The sequence below is a fragment of the Cololabis saira genome, chromosome 2 (genome assembly GCF_033807715.1).
Source record: "Cololabis saira isolate AMF1-May2022 chromosome 2, fColSai1.1, whole genome shotgun sequence".
Taxonomy (NCBI): Eukaryota; Metazoa; Chordata; class Actinopteri; order Beloniformes; family Belonidae; genus Cololabis; species Cololabis saira.
Genome location: NC_084588.1, coordinates 21,846,559 through 21,870,818, shown reverse-complemented (window position 1 = coordinate 21,870,818; position 24,260 = coordinate 21,846,559). Strand labels below are relative to the sequence as shown.

Here is a 24,260-nt window from a genome sequence, read left to right as displayed (position 1 = left end):
TGTGTGCATGTGTCAAAGGGAGTGTGAGTGATCCCCCACAAACCAGCAGCGGGGATGGAGGATCTCAAGGAGAATCTGGGAACTTTGGATTGACGCCCCGGGAATAATAACGCGCGGTCGGCCCGAAAAAACCTCATCGGGGGCTTTTTTTTTCTCGTGGATTTACATATTTTGGATGTTGTCTGTTTTCACCGTTTACCCTTTTCTTCTGCGCAGTGGGGATTTACATCGGAGCTTGCGGTCTCTTCTATTATTATTTTTGGCGAGCAAAAATGCCATTCGCCAAACGGATTGTGGAGCCGCAGCTTCTGTGCAGACACCCGCTCCCCGGCGATGAGGGTGCGCTGTTCGAGGACCTGCGTGCCATCAGCAACGTGGTGCTCTCCCGGACGCTGCGACAGCTGTCCGACCTGGCGCGGCATGCCTGCTCCTTATTCCAGGAGCTGGAAAACGACATCATGAGCACCAACCAGCGAGTCTGGCTCCTCCAGAACAAAATAGGCCAGATCCAGCAGACTGCCAGTGCCCTAGACCCCAAAAAGGAAGCAGTGCGTAAGTAGACCACCTCAAGTGATGTGGCTGTATACTCTCGCCGTCTATCCAAAAAAAACGATGCTTCTTGTGATTTCTACATCCCGAGGCGTGCGATATTTTATTCATTCACATCCACATGTGCGCCCACCTTCTAAATCTATATTCCAATGAATAAACATGTATTTATTTATTTAATCCAGCTGCATGTGTGTGTGCCGTGGACCCCCCCGTAGCCTATGTGAAATGTGTCACAGGAGCGCGTTAGCACATCCGAAGCCTGAATTATGGTCCCGCGTTAAATCGACGCAGAACCTACGCCGGGGTTACGGCGTAAGGTACGCGGCGACGCGCGCCGTACGCGCCGGCACTGCGTTGGTGTAACGCGGAACCATAAATCAGCCCTGACTGTGGAGCAACATCGATAAGCGTTTTCGCAGCGCAGGATGGGCTGACTGCTCATCTGTTCGGCGGTCCAGACTCGGTCGTGTGCATGTGCGTGTCCGTCGTCGACGGTTCTGGGGAATGGGGGGTGTTGTTGGTGGTGTTGTTGGTGGTGGGGGTCCTGTTTAGTGTGCCCGTGTGTGTGTGTGTGTGTGCGCTCACAGGCGGGCGGAGGGGCGTGTGTCGGCGCTGCATTGGCTCAGCATCACTGCGGGTAGCGCACACCTGAAGCACGTTCAGGCGGTGCTCTCTGGCGCAAAGGAACAAATGAATAAATACATAAAAGTCGGCTCCTTTCATGTAAGAGGGGCTGAATGTATTAAGCTTGGAGTGCGATATCTGTTGTCAAGGGTTTTCTCTGGCGTGAGAGAGGCGGATAGACGGGGGTTTTCACATGCAGGCGGCTCCCCGTGCGCCAAAGGCTGATTTATGGTTCAGCGTTACACCAACGCAGAGCCTACGGCGTAAGGTACGCGTCGCCGCGTACCTTACACCGTACCTTACGGCGAAGATTTAACGCGGAACCATAACTCAGGCTAAACCCACCCTTCCCACATGCAGCGGCACCGAACCAGCCCTGAATCCAGATGTTCGTGTTGCAGGGTAAAACGCGGACTGGTCGTCACCGAATGTCCCAGGTGTTGTAATAATTGCGGTCTTTTGCCAATCAAATAAGCTTGATTGGCGGGAATGGGAGACTCTGCAGTTTGCTGTAACAGCGTGTTCTAAACGACAGCTACATATTATTTATGCTCTCTGCAGTCCCTCCAGCCCATCTCTTTAGATTTTAGTCGAAGACTGTATATTTTTAGTCCTTTTTTTTTAATCAATGCGATTCAGTTGTGAATCTATACGGTATTTTCGGGACTGCGTAATTGGTGGCTCTGAATACCTTTCAAACCTGTCACCTACAAGGCATATGTGTCCATGAGGCAGCCATGTCTTCATGACAAAAACAGTTCTGCTCTGTTTAATCTGGTTTGCTTTAGATCTGGATGAATTCAGTTCTGATGTTGAAGGCAACACGTGGTCTCTTGCAATTAAGCAGGACAATTCATTCAAGTCCTTTTACAATACCAAACATTTAGAGTCACTAAAAACACAACAATAAACATGGATCTTAAAAAGTCACAGAACTCATTTAGAAACTTGTCTGTTGCACTTGTTGACATATAAAATCCTAAAATATTAATTTGCCAAGCAGATTGTGTTTCTGTGACTCTGAGTCAGTAAATTTCAATTTCAATTTATTTATTTTTGGTAGGGACAGTGTACATCAGGCAACATTTTCTTTTAATAAAAAAATAAAATGTAGATGCACCCAGATTGCAGCCATAGGCTGATTTACAAAACTCTTATTACTTCTATGAATCCTGAGCGTTCATCAAATAGGACAAGTCTTATCTGGTAAAAGTCAAATAGTTCATTTCAGATCATACTGCTGAATCTCCTCGCCATCTTCTCTGAGCCTTTTTCATGGGGAGATAGTCTCTGTGGCGAAAGCTTGGCTTAGGTGCAAGGGGATTCTTTTTATATTCTGTTTTTGCCCTGTCTTGATTGGAACGCTGGGATTTACAATATATCCATAATCTAACATGCCTCAGAAATAATTATAAAGTCAGACACATTGTGACTAAAATATGTCAGATTAGTTGCAGGGAGAGTTTTAGTTCTGCTTTTTGGATGGCAGCAAGAGTTTTGCTATTTTTAATTCAGATAAAAGCACTATTATTTGCCCCCTCGCTATCAAACAGCAGCAATGACCCAGAGGACTCCAATATCTGTGTTTGCACACAGACGGCGATTCAGTGTCAGTGACAGCAGAGTTTCCCCACCTGATGGTGGAGTGTATCAAGATTCACGGCAGTCGATATGGAGCTCACTTGGATTGATCTCCAACAAGGTGGTGTTCAGATGGTGCTCACGCTATTTGTGTTTGGCACGTTTATGAAAACAATGTGTTGCGTCAGACTTTAATAAAAACAGCCTGTACGAATAATCATCTGTTGCTTTTCCATTAACACAGAATGTCCACAAACTGTAGAACAAGTTTCAGCTTGGCATTGACTTGCTGTCAATGACATTCACGCTCCCCTGTTGTTTTTCTGGTTGTGTCCTGGATGAGAAGAGTGCTGATATCACATTTGTGACATTTGTGTATCGGGGCTCTGACCTCTGTCAATAGGCAGGTGACCTGCAATTCAGTGCTGCTCCCGAACACAGAAGGCAGAAACCGCTGTTGCGCTAACATTGTCCAGCTCGCGCTGTGCTTCCTCTGCAGAGATAGTGGACAATAAAGCAGTCATATGGTGGAACATCGTATCACAAATAAAATGCATGGATATGTTGTTAGGTTCAAGATTTCAAGATTTCAGAGGGGAGATGTTCCAAACTGAAATGTGGTTTTATTAAAAAACTTTGTTCAGGCTTCAAAAATGAAATGTAAGTGAGATGAAATCAAATTAAGATTATTTTGACATTTGTAGTTAATTGATTGATTTATTAAGTGCCGGAGTGCTTTGCCTGAATGTGTTGGTGCAGATTCTTGGTCACGCAGGTCATCGTGATTCTGGACATTTAAAGACGTTTCACCTCTTGTATCTGGACTTTTTTGTCAAGCTTTTTTTTTTTTTAATTTGGCTGTGAACAGAGAGGTGCAGTCGTTTTTAATGCTTATTTCAGCAATGATTTGTATATCAGGTGTTAATCTATGGTGCTGTTGTTCTGGTGCTTGTGCTGTGGGGTGAAACTGAGGTTTCTTACATGCCTTGCTATGCTAAGTAAATTAAGTTAAACACACACAGATAATTGAAATGATCATGCACACACTGACATCACAAACAAAATACCACTGGCTTCCCTTGTGTACACAGCATCTCTACAAACCTGGTTTCCAAACAGCTTCCCATCGAAGAAGTTTCCAGAAAAGTTAATTTTCTCCGTAAAACTGTGTTTGTGTGTGGATGAGACAGAAGAGTTTGATTATTCTCAGTTGTGGAGGTTGCCGACGGCCACTTTAAAAACAAGAGTGATGGCCATCCACATAAGTCTGATGATAACAGTTCATGTGCTAAGACTGAGGTGTGCAACGTGAAGATTCATGTAACAGAGAGTGTAAAATGTTAACTGAGGCAGACAGCAACCTGACTTCTGGCATGAGTATACGCCAGTGGACCCAGGCCTGTCACAATGTTCACATTAGAAAGTCTACTATACAGACATCAACCCATCAGTTTTAGCGGATCTTGATATTGCCTGATTTGTTTATATGCGTGTAATACAAGAATTTCACCAGAATGAAAATCAGGGTCAGACAAATCAGGGTTCGTGTGTTTTAACCACACGAACCCAAAATAAAACCGCCAGTTCTGCTCTCAGGCAGCTCCTTCAAGCATGTTCCTGAACAGGCACTGTAAAGGTGAACATTACATGTTAAAATAGGAGTTTTTCCAGACAACAACATCATTCCAGTTGAAATGTTTAGGAAAAAAGGTAGACGTTAGCTGTCTTTCAAAGGAAAGGGAACATTTAAGCTTTAGTCAAATGAAGTAAGGAGAGGCGAAGGAGGAAAACAAGTTGGTGTCATAGTTTCATCTAAAAGCATCGTCAGTGAAATAAATGCTCAACATCATATTGTTACTTCACTATTTTGAAAATTAAGATTGTTTTGTTGTTTTTTTTTTGGGGGGGGGGGGGGGGGGGGGCTCTTCTTGTCCATTTTTCTGATATTACTGCTCACATCTGGCCTGCCCTGCCGTACCAGACTCAAACACCGGATCCAGATCCGGATGAGGTGACTCTTGATCCAAAACAACCAAGATAGCAGCAGAATGGCTAATAACACGTTAGATCAACACATTTTTCCTGCAAAGCTGACAACAGTTATTCAGCAGTGTTCTTTCTGCACTTCACATCATTCTGGATTTTTTTTATTAATACAAGTGTGGTTGTTGATCCCGCTACAACACTTGCTTTATGTCTCTGTTGGTTGTATGCTTATCCCAGTATCACCCAGATCAAGGATCTCCTCAAGCCGTTGTTTCTGCCCTCTGGAAATCAAAGCTAAAGGAACCAGACTAGTTAGAGGAAAATGATTAGCATGGCTGACCAGGCAAGCTCACGCAGCAGAAGTCAAAACTCTGACTCTACCTCCCTTGCATGAATATGAAAAGACACAACATCCAGCGTGTCTGGTATGACTAAAGGATAGTATTTCATAAACTTGCAGTAATGAACTCAGAGCCGAGTGACAGGTTTGGATTCAGGGGAACAATCAGCGGGAATCCAGAGCAAACACTCTGGTGCGCTGAGCACACAAACACCACCACGCAAGGTGGAAGGAAACCTTAATGTGGACCTGTATGTCTGCAACAAATACTGTATATTGCAATGATATGAGATCACGAGCTTCTTCCTGGCACACCACTGAAGTAAATTTGACTTTGAAGGTTAATTTGTGAGAGTATGGCCTGTGGCAGCGGGGGACTGCTCCGCCTCGCTAGTCTGCATAGTAACAGGAAGGAGATGGAGGCCTGCTTTAACCTTTCAGCTGAGTCAGTATCTCTCTCTATGGTTAGACATTTTTACACACTACTATTTGGATAACGAGTATCACATCTGGAGTACAAAAGGCTGTTGTTTAGACAATTTTAGATAAAATGATAGAGGGATACAGGCAGACTGAGAGCCAACAGTATGCAGTGTGATCCTTAGTGGTCTGGAAGTAAATGTGTTTTTCTTCCCTCTTTCTCACAAACAAAAAAACTCACAAGCATATTTACCAAGTTCATACTGAGCCACTGGCCAGCAGCCTTAATGTGTTCAGCGTGTGTTTCTTTTAGTGGTAAAGAGATCTTGTTTTGTCTGCCCTTCTTCTCTATCCTCCATCTTTGCAGATCTGTGTCCATTCTGCTCCTCCTCCTCTTTACGCTTCCTCCTCTCCATCTATACCTCTTCCCTCACTGCCCTACTTTCCCCATCATCAGCAGCATGGAGAGACTTCTGCTTCTTGACAGCATATTTAATGTTTAATGCACTTTGATTTCCACCCAGACACAAGTAGGAGAGGAGAGGAGAGGAGAGGAAAGGAGAGGAGAGGTTTTGGTTTTAACAAGCCCTTTATTGACCAATCCACAGAATCACAACACAAATTACATCATCAACCCATCAAAAGAGAAAAACCCTCAAAACTGAAACCAGAGGTCGTTATTCTAACCCCCAACACAGCACAAGACCCCTCCAAAAGACCATCTATCCTCAAAAGCCTCCAGGTTGCCCACCATTTTATAATAAGAGTAGTCCACTCGAAGACGGGACTTCAGAAGACCCTTAACTGCAAGTGGATCAACACTACCAGAACCTGAAAGTCGGTTCTTCCTGGTCAGCCAAGAAGAACCACACAAGAAATGAATAAGTGTCACAACAATCTTCTCTTTAACATTGTACTTAGGACCAAAAATAAACAAATGAAAAGAAAACACCACACCAAAACCCTGAAACCATGTCTGCAAAAGATGAAAAAGACCAACAAGACGGGGACACTGGACAAACAAATGTGCCAGCGTCTCAGTCCCTGAACAAAATAAACAGGCCTCCCCACACTAGGATCCAGGTGTGCTCTGTATCTGTTCATAGCTATACTCCCATGTACAATCCTCCAGTGTTGGTCCGCTGTCCTCTTCTCAATGGGCAGCTTGTATAGGGACTGCAATTGGCCTTTCAGGCAAAACCCTGGGCCAAAAAACTCAGTCCACCCCGACTCCTGTAACCCCATCAGAGAACGGAGGTTAAACACCTTCAGGCAGACCTGATAAACTGCTTTCTTCTTCAGGAACTGAAATTTATCCAGGGGGGTGGTATTCTAGTGCAGGGGTTCTTAACCTTTCTGACCTTGGGGTCCAATTTGTTTCAGTACAGAGTGGCCCGGGGCCCATTAAATATTAACACTTTATAGCAGGGGTATTCAACAAAAACTTTAAGAGGTCCATTTAGAGAAAATTTACTCAAGCGAAGGTCCAGAACATCATAATATACAGTATATATATATATATATATATATATATATATATATATATATATATATATATATATATATATATATATATATATATATATATATATATATATATATATATATATATATATATATATATATATATTCAAGTAGCCTCATAGTTGTAGCAACATCATAACATGTGTAACTTGAATTACACATATTTTTTTCTCTTAAAAATAAAATACATTTTATTTTATTTTTCAAATGCTATCTTGTTTTATTTCTCTACCAGCAGTTTGAATTTCCCTTTTTCTTTGTTAATTGTCTCAACACATTTTTATAATAAATTAATATAAACATTGGTGAGCCTGGAACGATATTTAGTTTTAATCATGTTAATTGTGGAGAAAGCTGCTTCACAGCTGTATGTGGACCCAAATATGGGCAGGATGTTTTAAGATGGTCAGTTTATTTTCTGTGACTTCAGTTCAGACTTGAGTGGATATGTTTGATGAAAAACTTTGTGTTTTGTTTCAGTGGCGTTTCACTTTTGCACTTTGAACGCCACGGTCTCTGAACGTATGAGACACTGGTTTTGTCCCAGTGGGAAGACTGAACCAGGATGAATCGGTCCATTCCGGGTTGAACTTCCCTTTCCACCTGTTACGCTTCTCATCTCTGTATATAGAGCCAAGCTAATTACCGTATTTTGACGACCATACGGCGCCGTGTGGAAAGGAGCACCCTCAGTTTTGTGTGTGTCATTTCTGTATTTAAAACAGCGCGCCGTGTGGAAAGGCGCCGTCTACACACACGGAGCGCCACCTTACAACACACACACACAAGCATACAAGTGTGCATATTTAAAAATAGAGCGGGAACAAAACTTAGTTTGATTGTACTTTATGCATTAATCAGTTGTCAGAGGAGTCAGTGCGTCAGGTTTCATCCGAGCCTGATCAGCTGAGACGGGCAGAGCCCGCAGCTCTCTGGCGACGGAGCAGTCACTTTCTGATGCTTTTGAGAAAGCCCGACCAACAGTCCAGTCCAGCAGACACGTCAGCCCTGCATCTACATGTACAATCCTTCAGCAGTAACGACGGAGCCCGCAAGCCTGAGCGGCACCGACCTCCCCGGCCGCTCGCTCGCTTTGGGCGCAGACCCAAGTAATCGATCCCTGATCCTGGCGGATCTAAACCTACTCTGTGCAAAATGAAGGATTTACTCTGTAAATACACACCATTCCTCTTACTATTACACGTACAGCTAGCTGAGTGTCTTCTCCTCATTTGGTCGGGAGTTGCTATGCAGTCCCGCGGCCCCCGCGGCCCACATGTACAAAACTGAATTCTTTTTGCGGCCCACTAGGTGGCGCTCGCGGCCAACTTGGGCCGCGGCCCTATGGTTAAGAATCACTGGTCTAGTGAATACAGAGGTGGGCAGGTTCAAGCCCCAGAATGGCAACCAAAATGAACCACCTTGGGCCCCTGAGCAATGCCTTAACCCTAATTGCTCCATGGTGTGTGAATCTCAGATGTAAATCGCTTTGGTTAAAAGCGTCTGCTAAAAGACAGTAGTAGTATGGGGACTCGCAAAAGACAATAGGCAACCCTCCTCGTCCCACGGGCGGTGTCTTACGGCTCCTGCATTGCTCCCAGAAGCACTCAAATTTCTTTCAAAACCCAGTATCCTGAAGAAGTTTATTATTAAAATGCCAGTATGACTTAGTCCCTACACCTGGTAAGATAACTAGCAATGACAAGATGATGATCTGTAAACCCAACAGGGCTTATAGTACTACATGTAACCGCTGAAGCCAAATTACCCGAAATGTAAACACGTTCCAGCCTTGCAGCAGTTACTACATTATCCCTCACTCGAACCCATGTATATTGTTTAACTTGTGGAAATTTAACCCGCCATGTGTCCAATAGATCCCACTGTTTAAAAACAGTCTTAGCATAGTAGCTTTTTTCAGAATTGTTATATGCTTCTTAAGATGGAACTGTTTCCGTTCATCCGAGAGGTCAAAACCCACCTGTCTCTTCAGCACACTAACCGATCGAATGAACTTTTCAGGATAACTGAAGTAATCGCTGACCTTAACTGACTTTCTATAAGTCTCATCCAAAAAACATTTTATAGCCTCCAAGGAATACAGATCCTTGGACCTGGTACAAAGATCTGCAATAGATGCAGCATCCGATTCAGAGTAAAAATCCATTTCACCTTCATCTACACAAGAACTCTCCTCAACATTTACAGCACTGCCTCCAGCACCATCCTCAGAAACACCTGCACAGGAATGGTTAGGAAATAAGGCTGAACTTTGACTACATGAAGGTCATCTGTTGGTGACACACCACTGGACAACATGCCAGCCGGCCCCGCCGGCACCACAGCAGAGCCAGCAGCACCGCCTGTCCCAGTACCAGCCGAAGCAAGATCAGCAGCAGAGGAACCAGCAAGGGGGCCCAACAACAGAGCCGGTCCTGGCTCCATTGCTGGGACCAGCACTGACGTCATCACCCGCCACACCGTCCCGACGCTTATGAGGACAAACAGAACGTTTGTGTCCCACGTCCCCACATTCAAAACACTTCAACTGCCCCAAACTCGCATAAACCATATAGGAACCTTCCCCAAGCTTCACTCTAAACAACACCTCTAAAATCTGCGCCGGCGATTCCAGGAACATAAACACCTGCCGCCTCAAAGACAGGATATGCTTGAGCTTAGGATCCTTACACCCCAAACTCAGTCTTAAACTTGCTGGCAAAGTTCTTCCTCTAGCTGTTCATTAGAATTAAACTGAGGTACACCGGGCGAAGGGACTGACAGTGGTGACACCTTCACGAACACCCCATTAATAAACATGCTACGTCCCACTAATTCATGAACGTGGAGTTCCTCAGTCACGAACGGCCTTGTTCATCCGCGAAGGAAAAAGAATTGTTATCATGTCCTACCTGCGAAGAAAATCCCAAAGATGTTTGAAACCAATTCAAACTACGCACCACTCAGACTTACTCTAGATTCACACCGAAAGCATCAAAAATCGCCTGTGGTGGCTCAGGACGCCTGCATCGCACTGCAGTGGGCGGGGCTTTCAAGCTGCGCTGCAGACCTTGAGGGAACAAAGTGCATATAGCCTACACATATCTATATTTAGCGTGCACATCTTCAGTTTCCTATTTCACCATGGATCACACTTTGGGAAGCCTTCTTTATATTTTTGCTTTATTTACGCATAGATAAGAGTGAGTTTGATGCTCTCCTTAACAAGTTTGGTCCCCGGATCAACAGCAACCATCGGCGAGCCGTTGCTCCCGGTGAAGCTGCAGTCTGCCTGCGGTGAACACAACTGACACCGGGTCGTAGCGGATTTGGTCATATTGTTTAAACTGTGTTTTGTGGTTAATAAGCACGGTTTTTAATTATTTTGCATTAGATCGATGTAGCAAATAAAATAGTTCAGACCATACAGGTCCTCAACCATCAGTTACGTCTTTCACATGAGCAGAGTTCAGGTAAAAAAGGCAGTCAAATGAGCAAAAATGTCAGTTTGCTGGATGAAATATATTAATTCATGATAAAAATAAGTTTGTTAGTGCACATCTATGCTCATGTATGCTTGTGAATGAGTGTAAGTTTGTGTGTGTACACAAAAGTACAATCTGCATTGAGGCGTCTTGCTTCAGGAATCCCGGTATGTGATTAGACACTTCCTAGGCGTCGCCGCTGCTCATTTGATTAAATTTGAGATTCTCTCAACTTCATATTGACGCTCTGGATGCCTCCAACGCGCTGCTCCCAACGACTCCAACACCTCCGTGAGCTCCGACGCCTCTCGCAGCGCGCTTTCATAGAAAATGAATGGCAGCCGGACGCCTATGACACCCGTGATGCTTTTGGTGTGAATCCGGTTACACCACCGACTCACGCTCAAATTCACACACCCACCTGAAACAGAAGAGAGGAGAGGAGAGGAGAGGAGAGGAGAGGAGAGGAGAGGAGAGGAGAGGAGAGGAGAGGAGAGGAGAGGAGAGGAGAGGAGAGGAGAGTTTGATAGTGGGCTAAAACGGTGTTAAACAGATGTTGGCTACAAACAACAATAAGTCTGCAGCTATGTGGTATAGTCAGTAATGTTGGAGAGCTAGCAAGATTTGAAAGTGGCACCTCCTCTAAGCCCCGCCCCCTCCTCCCCCTCCCGTCAGTGCTCCGTCCAAAGCCACGCCCCCACAAACTTTGGGGAACGCGCATTTGCAGGAGTCGAGTTTTCCAGGACATTTTGGACAGCACATTTTCAACAAAACTACCCCATGTCTCATTCACCTGTAAGCGAGGCCGGTTTTAGGGGGGGGCAGGGGTGGGCTGTGCCCACCCAAACGTGTGTCCTGCCCACCCAATCAAAGTTATGGGGGTCCTTTATTTTTTTATAATTTTATTTCTTTATAAATATAAAAAAATATCACAGAATATCTGTACCGTTTCTGATTGGGTGGGCACTGCGCATCATTTTTAGACACAACAATGAACGCATACCGCAAAAGTTGTGTCTCGGCGGAGGGACCCGACGTCCCAGCAAAATGAGCACAACAGAGAAAAGTTCAGAACAGCACACAGAGCACACACTGAAGGCTGATTTATGGTTCCGCAATACACTAATGCAGAATGGTGCGCGTCGTCGCGTACCCTACGCCGTAGGCTACGGCGTACCCTACGGCGTAGCCGTGGCAACAGAGCCTGCACGGCACCGCACCGCCACCCGCACCGGCGCTTTCCGCCCTCGCCGGGATGGAGACGCCTCCATCCCCACGGACCCCCATACTGGGGAGGTGGTATTTTTGGCTGCGTTTTCTCGTTTTCTGCGCCATTCTTCAGCAAACGTGACTCGAGTGTGTGAAGTTTTCCAGCAAGATTTTCGACGTGACGAGTGCGCGCATGGGACAGAGGGGGACGTGGGCGGGACTTAAAATGAAGGCATCTGATTGGTTCTTTCCCCCCTGCCAATCCTCTGGTCCTCTGACCAATCCGTGCCACTCGAGTTTTTACAGGATTAAAGCTGTCAGAGAGGTTGGATTTTTTTCTTTCCTTTTTCTATTCTATTCACTGGCTACTCTCAGGATGGAAGGACCATTTCACCCAGTATAACAATAAATGTTTTTGAATACGATTACAGACTATACCTTTAAATGGAGCTCAGTGAACTTAAACTGGCAGTGTTGGCACGTTAACCACTAATAGTTACCAAATATTAATTCATAAAGAAAAAGTCATTTGAATTTGCTGGTATTGAGGGTTGTTACTGCAATTATCTCATAATTAATTATTGAGCAATAGACTTTTTAAAGACATTTGATATGTTTATCTGTATTTTTATGCATGGAAGAATAAAAGAAACATTGCAGCAGTTTGTTATTGTACTCATATCCTGGACATTGCCTGTATTAGACTTTACACACTGATTTAACTATCCACCATTACTCCCATGCACACAGAACAGTGGAACGTAATTAAGATGTAAATTCTTTGTATACATCTCTTTTAATGCCATGACAAGAGTGTCAGAAAATCGGAATCTTTACAAAAGTTGTGAAAGTCGTGGCTTTCTGATTAGCCCAGTTGCAGAAAGAACACATTGTCGATAAAATCCACCCATCCTTTTCATATGTCATATCTGTATCTTCTGTTCCGGGTTGCAGGGGGCCTGGAGCCTATCCCATCCGTCTCAGAGTGAGAGGCGGGGTGCCAATAAAGTCACATATAAAAAGACAAAGACGTTATTCTCTGCTTGTTTGCCCGTTGAGCTGGGATAGGCTCCAGCAGACCCCCATGACCCTGCAAAAGATTAAACGGGTATAGAAAATGCATGGATGGATGGATGGATAGATTATTTTCATCTGTTCATTTCTTTCATTTGTACATCTAGTTTACGACAGAGGATCTGACTGGAACCAGAACAAAGTACATCATCAAATGTCCATCCGTCTCTAATGAAGTTGCAATATTTGCTGTCTTACTGTGAGAAAATGTTCAACAGAGACACAATTTCACTGTTTTTATAAATTTCGATATATATATATATATATATATATATATATATATATATATATATATATATATGATATGATATGATATGATATATGATGCAGTTTCCCCTTTGTTTTATCTGCAACATAGCTTTAGAGTGTCCCCTACTGGCCCCAACTCTTTTTTTTCCTTCTAGGAGCCCAATATTTAACACTGGTCAGGTTCATAGAAATGCCATTTGTAACTTTGGAGAACATTTACACACAAAACAAGTAATGGTGTAAAGACTTCGGATAGGAGGAGTAATAATTGGCTGTATTATTTGAAACTCGTCCATCCATTTTCTATACCCGCTATATCCTTTGCAGGGTCACAGGGGTCTGCTGGAGCTTATCCCAGCTAATTTCAGGCAAGGGGCAGGGGTTCACCCTGGACAGGTCGCCAGTTCATCACAGGGCCACACATAGAGACAGACAACCATGCACACTCACACCTAAGGGCAATTTTGAAATATCAATTAACCTACTATACATGTTTTTGGACTGTGGGAGGAAGCCGGAGTACCCGGAGGGAACCCACGCAAGCACGGGGAGAACATGCAAACTCCACACAGAAAGACCCCCGCCTGGCCAGGGAGTCGAACCGGGAACCTTCTCGCTGTGAGGCAACAGTGCTAAATACCAAGCCACTGTGCTGCTGAGTTCAGACATCTGCCTCGTAATACTACTCAATTAAAAAAAATACAAATAAATCTGGACCAGCACAACTTTTTATGTCAATCTCTCAGTCAAACCAGTCTCATTCAAACTCTCTTTCATGCACATTATTCCTCAGGGTGGTACACAAGTACTGTTTTTTTCTTTTACGAAATCCCAAGTCCTTCATTTGTCTGTGAAGACTTCAAAGTAGCTTATAGTTTCTGAGTGTAGCAGGGCTAGTGCTACGGGGCCGACCGACAGGACAGAGGACATGGGGTTTAGTGCAGGAAACGTTTTTATTTGCAATCACACGTGCACCAGCACCTTCAGCAGGGACCCCTTGCTGCTGTGCAGCCACTTCTTATGAAGGCAGGCAGGGTGGAGAGGTTGATGGGGCCCACCTGTGCCCAATCACCTGAGTGGCTGCACCTCCACCCTGCCACACAGAGCTGTAGGGTTATGCAGTGTTCTCAGTCAACATAATCTTAAAGTTTACATAACTTGAACACAGTGTATAAGCAGTGATTTTAGCCAGTGGCACCGAAAAACAATGATCCTCGTGTGCACATGCTAAGCTGCTTTAATTGACACAAACACGCCTCTCATTAAATGTTTAATGTATGCATGTTGTAGCTCACAAGTGAGAATGGCAATTGACATTTTTGTACGAGAGATATTCCGATAGAGTTATTCTGCATCTTTGCACTTTACTTCATGTATATATATATATGTATATATATACATATATATATATATGTATATATATATATATATGTGTGTGTGTGTGTGTGTGTGTGTGTGTGTGTGTGTGTGTGTGTGTGCGTGTATACAGTAGTGAATATTTTTCAATTCATTTTGGCTTTGTTCACATAACCTTCTTGGGGCAAATTACATCGAGAAAACAAAATAAAATCAAATAGACTTTGAATAATCACTCCATTTTGTCATAGAGAGTAAGAAAGTCAATTTCAGATTCACATCAACTACCACCAGCAAATTAAGGCATATGGTCAGCATTTGTTGGTTTTCACTGCTACTGCTAAAGATGTGGGTATGGCATATGAAGAAGTCAAGAGAAAAGGATGTGACAGCGTCGCGTGTCATTGTTACAAGACAAGCCAGCTGCAGCTCCACTTGACACACAGACAGGCACACACGAACACAAAGACATGCATGTTATTCCGCTCCTCAGTCTCTTATGTCACGGAGAGTAAAATTATAACTGCACATTTTCTGTTCTCATGACCCAGATATCGCTTAGCTAATTTTGGCTGAGGTGATTCCTCTGCCTCATATGCAAACACACACACACACACACACACACACACACACACACACACACACACACACACACGCACACACGGACACACACACACACACACACACACACGCACACACAGACACGCACACGCACGCACACACACACACACACACACACACACACACACACACACACACACACACACACACACACACACACACACACACACACACACACACACACACACACACACACACACACACACACACACACTTGTAGTTAACAGACTTCCAGATCAACCTTGCATAGTTTCAGGACACTTACTTACACACCACCTCATACAAACGTAAACAGTCCGTGGAGCTCTGCAGGCCTGACTTTTCCGTCTCTCTTTGTGATGCCATTTGAAATGCCTCCTTTTGTTCCCGTGTCTCCGTCTGCTGCAGCCTGTAATGAAACATGTGTTTTGGTAATAACAGGGCAGTCAGGTGACTGGATATTTGGCATGCTGATGTTTTCCATGGGTGATTCCTTATTTGTGAAAAAACTTTGTCCATGTTTGCATAATTATCGTGGAACTGATGCAGAAAAGTCAGAGATAAGAAAAGTCTTACAGAGCGATAATTCCTTAAAGCACAGATTCAAGAAAACAGTAACATAAGAAGCAATTGTCCAAGTATGCATGTTTTACACATATTTCTTCATGGATTACATATATTATTCATAACTGAATACATTTTAATGCATGTGTACAACTGATGATGGTAAATTATTTACATGCATTTTTAATTAAAGCAACACAAAGGAAATGTCATTTTTTTAGCCCTTTTGTGTCTAGTCTTTTGAGACATGGAAGTTATTCCATGTCTCCTATGGATTTCTTGCTTGAAGATGATTCGAGCTGCACAGCCTTTTTCTTTGAAAAAAAAAATGGAGGTGATTTAGTTTTGCAGAGTGTAATGGAAAAAGACGAGTCGTCTGGTTCCAATTTTGTTGTAAGGCAAAGCTAATCACTTCCTGGCTGTAGTTTTCGACAGGCAACAAAGAAACCGGATAGCCGTATTGAAATCCTTAACAAATGATAATTTAAAGTCCCAAAGTATAAAAGCCACTGTTTAATCTTTGCTTCATAGCATTTTTATATTCTGTTCAGTGTGATTATGACAACATCTATTTATATGTAATATTGCACTTTAATCAACTACGGATGCGTTAAATTGGGATTTGTTGTGTTAGGTGAGTTGGGAGGTGTCACCACCATTGAATTGAATGTGTATTCAGTATATTTATATATTTTATGTTATATGCACAAACAGATTAGCAATATCTGACAAATTGCAAACTGTCCCCCTCTAAACGGCCTAAGCCATTTTACTTACATTTTAAAATGACACCAAATATTTAATTCAGCTGTTTTTGTGTATGGGAAAACTTGCCAAAAAGACATAGGCCATTATTTTGAGAGGATGATGAAATAAAACAATGTGACACATCCTTCTAGTCTGCACACTTATCAGATTTATTCTTTAAACAGTTGGACGCCTTCAAAACGCATAACAATCAAAATCCACTCTCCTGTTCATATGTTAACAATAATACTGTTGTAACACTAAAAATGAGAGTAAGAACTTAATTTTGTATGAACAAAACCATTTTTAAAAGCTACGTGAACCTCAAAATGATTTATAGAATATTAACAAACACACACCTCTGCAATTGGCTTTGTATATTTTTACATAGTTTTCCAAGACTTTTCAGAACCTCTTCTGCGCAACCATAAAAACCTCCATGAAACATGAACGTATAAGAAAATTACACAAATGGCTCTGGCACATTAGTTTTTATTCACACATTTCAAGGTGTAGTGCTGAACCTTACATTTTTTATTGAAATGCATTTTTGAAACATACATTATTATTTTGAACATTAAAGAATGCAAAAAAACTAATAAACAACATTGAAATGACTTTTGTTCCTGTGAAAGTGAAAAAAAGAGACCAAGAATCCAGGCCAAGTCGTTTTCATTAGTTAATGTAGGGATTGGTCCCATACGCATACGTCACCTTGCCATGGTGTAATTTACTCTGATGGTGCGCTCAAAGCATCTGTGTACCGTCAATGCTGAAAGATTTAAAGGTAGCTTGCGTTACAGTTTATTTATTGCTGAAAACTCAACAGCTTGATTTATATAACGGTTAAAGAATAGGGAAGGAAAGATTCAGGTAAAGTTTACAATAGTATTTAGCAAAGTTTAGGCATTGTTTAAATTTTACACAATACCTTTTCATCTACCTGTAATTCAGCTCTATGACTGTTTGCACCTCGTGTTTGACGGAATGGCAGGCGACTGAGGTCACCTATCTGCTAAGTAAATCCAGCTGAGGATTTTTGGGATGTGTTGGAGAAGACATTATGAGTATCCCAAACAATATGAGACTTTGATGAAAGATTACTGCAACTCTGGCTTATGGAAATAAAGCCACAGCAAATCTTGTTGTGATCAAAGCTAAATAAAGCAGTCCATTTATTTATTTACACTTTATTTGTTCGGCCAGGAGGTATATATTGTTGAATATGTGCAGGCTAAGCATTCATAGATGACAAAGCATATGCTAGCGTGGCGACAGTGGGCTGCAACCCAAGCAACTCCTGTAACTTAAATAAAGAAAACATTTGCCCTCATAGTTACTGCAAATACGCACATGCAGATAATAGACCACGCTTGAACAACTGAATTAGCCAGAGCAGCAACCAATGACAAGCATATTGCACTGAAGTCTAGTTCTCAAATATAACTTGATACCGCGTGACTGAGAATGTGCTTGCATCCAGTCGGGCCTGTCCATGCACAAATCTCTCCGTGATATGTGTATGTTGGCAGCCTCGTGTGACATGCTAAACTGAACTGATTTGAACTGCTGTCATTGTTGACTGGACACCCATCATCATCATCATCATCATCATCATCATCATCATCATCATCATCATCATCATCATCATCATCATCATCATCATCATCATCATCATCCAAAATCTTTGACAGATGGCTAGGGATCAAAAATTAAATATAGTCAGCACTTACATGTGCTCTGTGGGTTTGTGTATAGGCTATGTGTCTGCACAATGAGATGAGAGGACATTTCTGTAATCTTGTGTTTTTAGTATATAATAAAGTGGCCCACAGCCAACATAAAGTGACTGTTTTCCTTCTGTATTAAAAAAAAGAATGAATAGTCTTCAATATCAAGCTCTGAGGCTAGCACACAAACAAATGATGCTTTCTGATTGATAATATGTTGTTGCTTCTTCTGGATCATCATTAACTGTTTACAGAGTAAAAAGCAAATCTTCTCATTTGTTATACATCAAGAGCTTACCTTGCTACTATTTTGATAAATAGTGAATACTTTTTAGCCATTTTGGACAAAAGAAATAAAGTAATCACAGCTTCTTAAATTGCTTGGTCCCATTTGCTCTGCATCACCAGATAAATGGGTCATTATGAATTAATATACAGTAGGACAGTTCTCTTCAGTTTCTTAGCAGCATTATTGATAGGAGCAGATTCAATAGTCTGAAAATCATTCAGAACAGCACATAGTGAAGTCCATCAACAGCTTACCTCAGTACAGCCTTATCATGTTAAACCTGCCCCATCTTTGATTAACTGTTGTGATCGGGCCAGCACGAGTAAGTCCAGCTGAAGGGAGGCCAGATGCTTTGTGCCAGAGCAAATAAAACAAGAGCACTCAGATTCTATTTGTTGCAAAGTGAAATGACAGAGTGACTTCTGCAATGTGGTGGTTCAAAAAGTACAGTTGATCAGCAATCTCAACGCCCAGGTTTCTTCCAACCTTTATTGAAAGGATTGTTGTTGCAGAACTGATTTTTATGTTGATATTGTATAAGATGGACTGGTTGGATGTGGCGACCAAGTCATGAGCCATAATGAGATTTTGAGGTTAAGTGCACGGTAGATATCGTTAATTTATTCATGAATATGTCTGAGACAGACAAAGTGACATTTGTGCCAAGCTGGGGGATCAACTGGGGAGAATGACAGGTAAGAGTGGATGGCTTGGCCCAAGGATCTTGTGTACAATGCAAACAGAAGTGGTCCCAGCATCAAACTTGGGGAACCCCTGAACCCCCCGGTATGTGACAGAAAACAAATAATTATCATTGACATGATATCTTGAAAGAATGCCCACTGAAGTGTGACTCGAAGCAGGAGGAGCTCATCCGATGTTGCCCATCTCAGAGACTGTAGTCAGAGGCTGCAGAGAGGTTTAGTAAGATGAGAAGCAAAGACTTTACTCCATCTCTTTCTGTTTTTAGTACCTCTGTCATAGACAGTAGAGCTGTTTTATTGGATTAGTCACTCCTAAAGCTAGAGTGACTTGGATAAAGGAGACTGAGACTGTGAAGTAGATGTATCAACATGCCAGGGCAGAGTTTTTACATGAATGGTGGTGCAATACAAGGAGAAAGGACTTAAGACAGTTGCTGGAAATTGAGCCCCACAGACATGTAGTATAACTCCTGCAACTCAGAAGGATTTTTGATGGAGGAGGAAAAGAGGACTGCTGAAAAGAAATGAGACGATGGAGTGATTAATAGCCAGTGATGTAAACTGGACTGCTAGACATGTGTCAGCAGGTCCGAGATTGGCATGCAGCTTTCATTGGATGTCAACGGGTGGGACATGTGTGAAGTTGGATAAAGCGAGGGTATTTTGTCATTGAAAGTCCCAGACTATCCAGCTATGAGCCAAGTGTAGAGTTAAAACACTATGGCAAACTCTTCTTCTAAGTAGTCAAAGAACTGAACAGCTTTGACCAATAGGTCGTGTGTGGCTCAGTTTTGAATGGGAATGACATCAATTCTTAGCCAGATATTTGAGTTGGGGAGATACAAAGACCTTTAAACATGAATGAGTGGCTCATGGATGAGAAGTCAGCAGAGCTATGACTGTGTAGATGGGTAATCATGTTATCTAAGATGAGTAGAAGACAGGATTGCTGAACTCATCCACAAAGCTGCCCACTTATCCTCGTGGGCAGCAAATAACAAACACAGAGACGTACCGAAGAATCACCATAACAGCGTGTGTTATTCAGACGAGGCACATTTGCTGGGAGGCAGTAGTGGTATTTACTGAACCAGTTCCACCTTCTCGGCCAGTCGTAGAGAGTGTATGGAAGACTATATCTAAGGGAGAGCACAGCAGTTCTTTCAGGGTTGATCCAGGTCTCAGTGACAGACAGGTCAACAGATCATTAATTAGCATTAGCAGCGATGAAGTCAGCTTTGTTTACTGAGACTGGCACTTCCATAACCCACCAGAGAAGGACATATATGTCAGTGTCTTTTGCTGTAATGCTGTAATACCTCTTTTCCTTCTGGAATAAAACTTTTTGTATGAACCAAAAGAACACTCTTCCTTGTTTAACTTAAAAAGTAAGAATAATTGCAGTACCATCAACGACCACTTCAACAATTCAATGACAATGTTAAAATGTACAACTTTGCAGCAGTAATAAACATCAAAAATATTTTTTAGTCTGCATTCTGTAGCTACATTTCAAATCCATGACAACCGTACAAAGGGTATATTTGCATGTACTTTATCAGGTAAAATTGTATAAAGCCACTAATTTATGTATAATAGGGAGTATACACTCACTGGCCACTTTATTAGGTACACCTGTCCAACTGCTCGTTAATGCAAATTTCGACAAATTTAGACATGTGGACATGGTCAAAACGATCTGCTGCAGTTCAAACGGAGCATCAGAATGGGGAAGAAAGGTGATTTAAGTGACTTTGAATGTGGTACATTTGTTGGTGCCAGACGGGCTGGTCTGAGTATTTCAGAAACTGCAGATCTACTGGGATTTTCCTGCACAACCATCTCTAGGGTTTACAGCTGGGTTTCCGTTATCCGGTAATTACCGGACTTTGACTGGTAAACTCTGCCGAAGTCCTGTATTTTTAAACCCCTCCGGTCAAGTGTCAGGTAAAAATATTCCCTCTTAACATGAATGTTTAGGCCAGGCATATGTGGAATGTAACTGTTTCTTTTTTTTTTCTTTTTTTTTTTTTAATGCGAAACAAAGCTTGTCTGTTTCATTCAAGCTACTCTGGCAAAGCGAGCATCAGAAATAGCGGGAGGCCAGACATATTGAAACAAGCTAAATGTTATGGATCGTTTTCTCTGAACCCAATCGCACAACACCAGACAGGGTTAACTTTAGCCAAAAAAACGTGGCGTGGTTTAATGAAAACACAAAAAACACCCACAGGTAATCCTCAGGGAGATACAAAAAAACCTCACTCAGAAAAGAACACAAACCTTCCTCATAGGAACTCGAAAATAAACAGGCACAGAGCACAAGTAAACCACTAACGCTAACAAAGTTAACAAAACGAACCAGCACTGAACAACTCGCAGCCCCGCTCTTTAACCTCTCCTGATGAGCTGAGGAGCTGCAGGTGTGGCTCAGAGTGCGACTCCACCGTCCGCCGGGGGGCGCGCCCGGCTCGTGCTCGGCTCGTGTTCGTCGCTGAGAGCGCAGCTCCTCTTGGCCACCGACCGAGCTGCGGAGGAAAGCCCCGCCCGGCCAAGCCCTAACACTAAATTTAAAAACTATTTTCTGAAATCAAACCGGTCTAAGGAGAAGGATGATGATGAGACAGAGATGCAATCGTAAATCACGGCGACTGCCACAGATGATGCCCTGGCTCCAGCTGAAAAGACACTGAAAAGTTTGGCGTTCAGACTAGAATGGAAAGAGAAATATCCTTGGCTGAGGTACGACATCATCGATGGATCAGAAAAAATGATTTACAAACACCGCAAGAGAGTCGGCAGCACGCTGCGTTATCAAAATGGTATGAGCCAGTCCAGATGTGTTTTTGTTTGCAAATTATTTCATCTGAGAACAGGGAGGCCTTCAGTTTCTTTAGGTTCATGTTTAAAGAGCGCTGGCTTGTGCAATATTTAATTATTTATTTATTTTACAAGTCACGCAGTACTCGTTTCATTTCATATAAACTTTATAACCTTATAACACAAAGACACAGATTTCAAAATAAAACTGGAACCGAAACAAACTATGACAAAATTATGAATCCACATGCCTTGATATTATTCTTATAGAGCCTCAGCCTGCGAATCATTTATGATTTTAAGCATCAGATAATATTTGACCAGAATTTCAAACATTTGTCCGGTAAATTGAAAACCTGCCGGTCACCTTTTCCAGTGCCAATTTTTTCTAGCGGAATACCTTGTTTACAGAGAATGGTCCGAAAAAGAGAAAGTATCCAGTGAGGGGCAGTTCTGTGGGCCCAAATGCCTTGTTGATGGCAGAGGTCAGAGGAAAATAGCCAGACTGGTTCGAGCTGATAGAAAGGCAACAGTACACTGTAACTCAAATAACCGCTCGTTAAAATCGAGGTTTGCAGAAGAGCATCTCTGAACGCACAATACGTCAAACCTTGAGGCGGATGGGCTACAGCAGCAGAAAAAACCACACCAGGTGCCACTCCTGTGAGCTACAATTCACACAGGCTCACCAAAACTGGACAACAGAAGATTGGAAAAATGTTGCCTGATGAGTCTCGATTGCTGCTGCAGGGAAGGCGCAGCCCCCCAGCCACGCGCCGCGCCGACAGCCCGCTGAGTCCCAACACGGCCCGTGGGTTGTCTCTTGCCATTGTCTGTAGCTTTTGCAGAACCTGAGCTAATGTTGGCTGTTGTGGTCTTGCAGTAGCATTAGCACACTCTGTATACTCAGCTTTATGATGCGTCTTGAGATGTTTCATCAAGTTGCTGGTATTAAACGACTCCTTTTCCTCCTCTTGACACCTTAGCAGGACGTAGCTTGCAGTCTGCCTTGCTTCTGTCGTCGTCCCTTATTTTGAAATATGTCCACACTGCTGACATCCCGCTTGCATTAATTGTCGCTATCTTGCCTGAAAAGGCGCTGCCAGTCTCACTCATGGGTATCACTCTCTTCTCATCACCACGCTAAGCTTAGCCGACTAGCGGCTAACCGGAACAGCTGACTGAGCAGCGGCGGTGCGGCGGCTGCTCCGCCGTCAGGCTGCACACTCACCCTGGGAGCCGCGGGGCGGCTCAACATCTCCCCCTTGAGTCACTAACCAGTAACTACAACAACAATGAAGTCGTATCGGTGCGTGGTATCGGAGAATCGGAGTATATAATATTCTATATGTTTTCCTACAGTGTCTTTTTTTCCATCCCTCAGTGATATCCTTTCAGGTTAACAGTAAAATCCCATGCTGAGAGGGATTTGCCTCCTCTACAACAAAGAGAAAGAAAAGGTGTGATGCAGTAGGGAGTTTATATTGTTTAGAAAGTGAAGAGTGGAAATTGCACTTACTGTAAATGTTTTGGTGTCATGGTTCATTCTGCCTTAGCACATCTGTTGAAATTCCCTTCATGTCAGTTTTGTTGCGTGGTATTAGCAGGCCAACAACTCCAAATCCAATAAACTTGGGATGGTATGGAAAATGTTGCACCTCCAGATGTTGCAAAAAATGAATGAGTGATTTAATGAAAAAATCACCAGTAAATCATCGATTTTCTTTCTTTTTTTTTGTCTTGTGAGCTTCTTACCTTTCAAATGATATCGCTCAACAGTGAAGAAAATTGAATTGAAAAATTAACTCAATTTCAAGATATTGATATTTCAAAAGGGTGAATTCAGGAAGTGAATTCATCATTGTAACAGTGATGTAAGGAGCAAAAGTTGGAGAACAAAAATTTGAAGAGGATCTTTACTTTGTTAACAAATGTGAGAGAAAAAATTATTTAAATAAAAAACAATATTCTTCAAGGGTTTTTAAGACATTTGCATATTTATCCCACTACAGTGCATAATATCAAAGCAAACTTAATTTACACTTTTACAAAAATCTCAGTGAACAGAAGTTCACTGAGATTTTTGAGCAACAGTGCCTCCTTTTTCAGGGACATCCATACACTTTTCAGCGAGACAATGCAAAACTTTATTCTGCACAAATTACGAAGGCATGGCTTTAAGAATAAGAGGGTAGACATACTGTCATTTCTGCAGTCCTGACCTATCCCTGACAGAAAATGTGGGAAGAATTTTAAAGTAAAAGCAGACGACAACATTCCTGAACTATGGCACACGTTGGACAGAAGAACGAAACATGTAGTAGGTGCTTGGCCTCATCTGTTGTGGAATATCTTTAACGTTTGCGGGAATGAATGGTCAGAATTACACAGTGGTAAAAGCTTTAC

General features: G+C 42.6%; 1 protein-coding gene across 4 annotated transcripts in view; it reads left to right on the top strand.

Moving 5' to 3' along the window:
• The window catches only part of nhsb (Nance-Horan syndrome b (congenital cataracts and dental anomalies)), a 70,446-nt gene continuing 46,186 nt past the window's right edge, over positions 1 to 24,260 (top strand). For all 4 annotated transcript variants that reach the window (XM_061740736.1, XM_061740722.1, XM_061740718.1 and 1 more), the window contains exon 1: positions 1 to 552. In XM_061740736.1, coding sequence (XP_061596720.1) covers positions 273 to 552 — 280 coding nt within the window. In that variant the 5' untranslated portion in view covers positions 1 to 272. The remainder of the gene's footprint in view (positions 553 to 24,260) is intronic.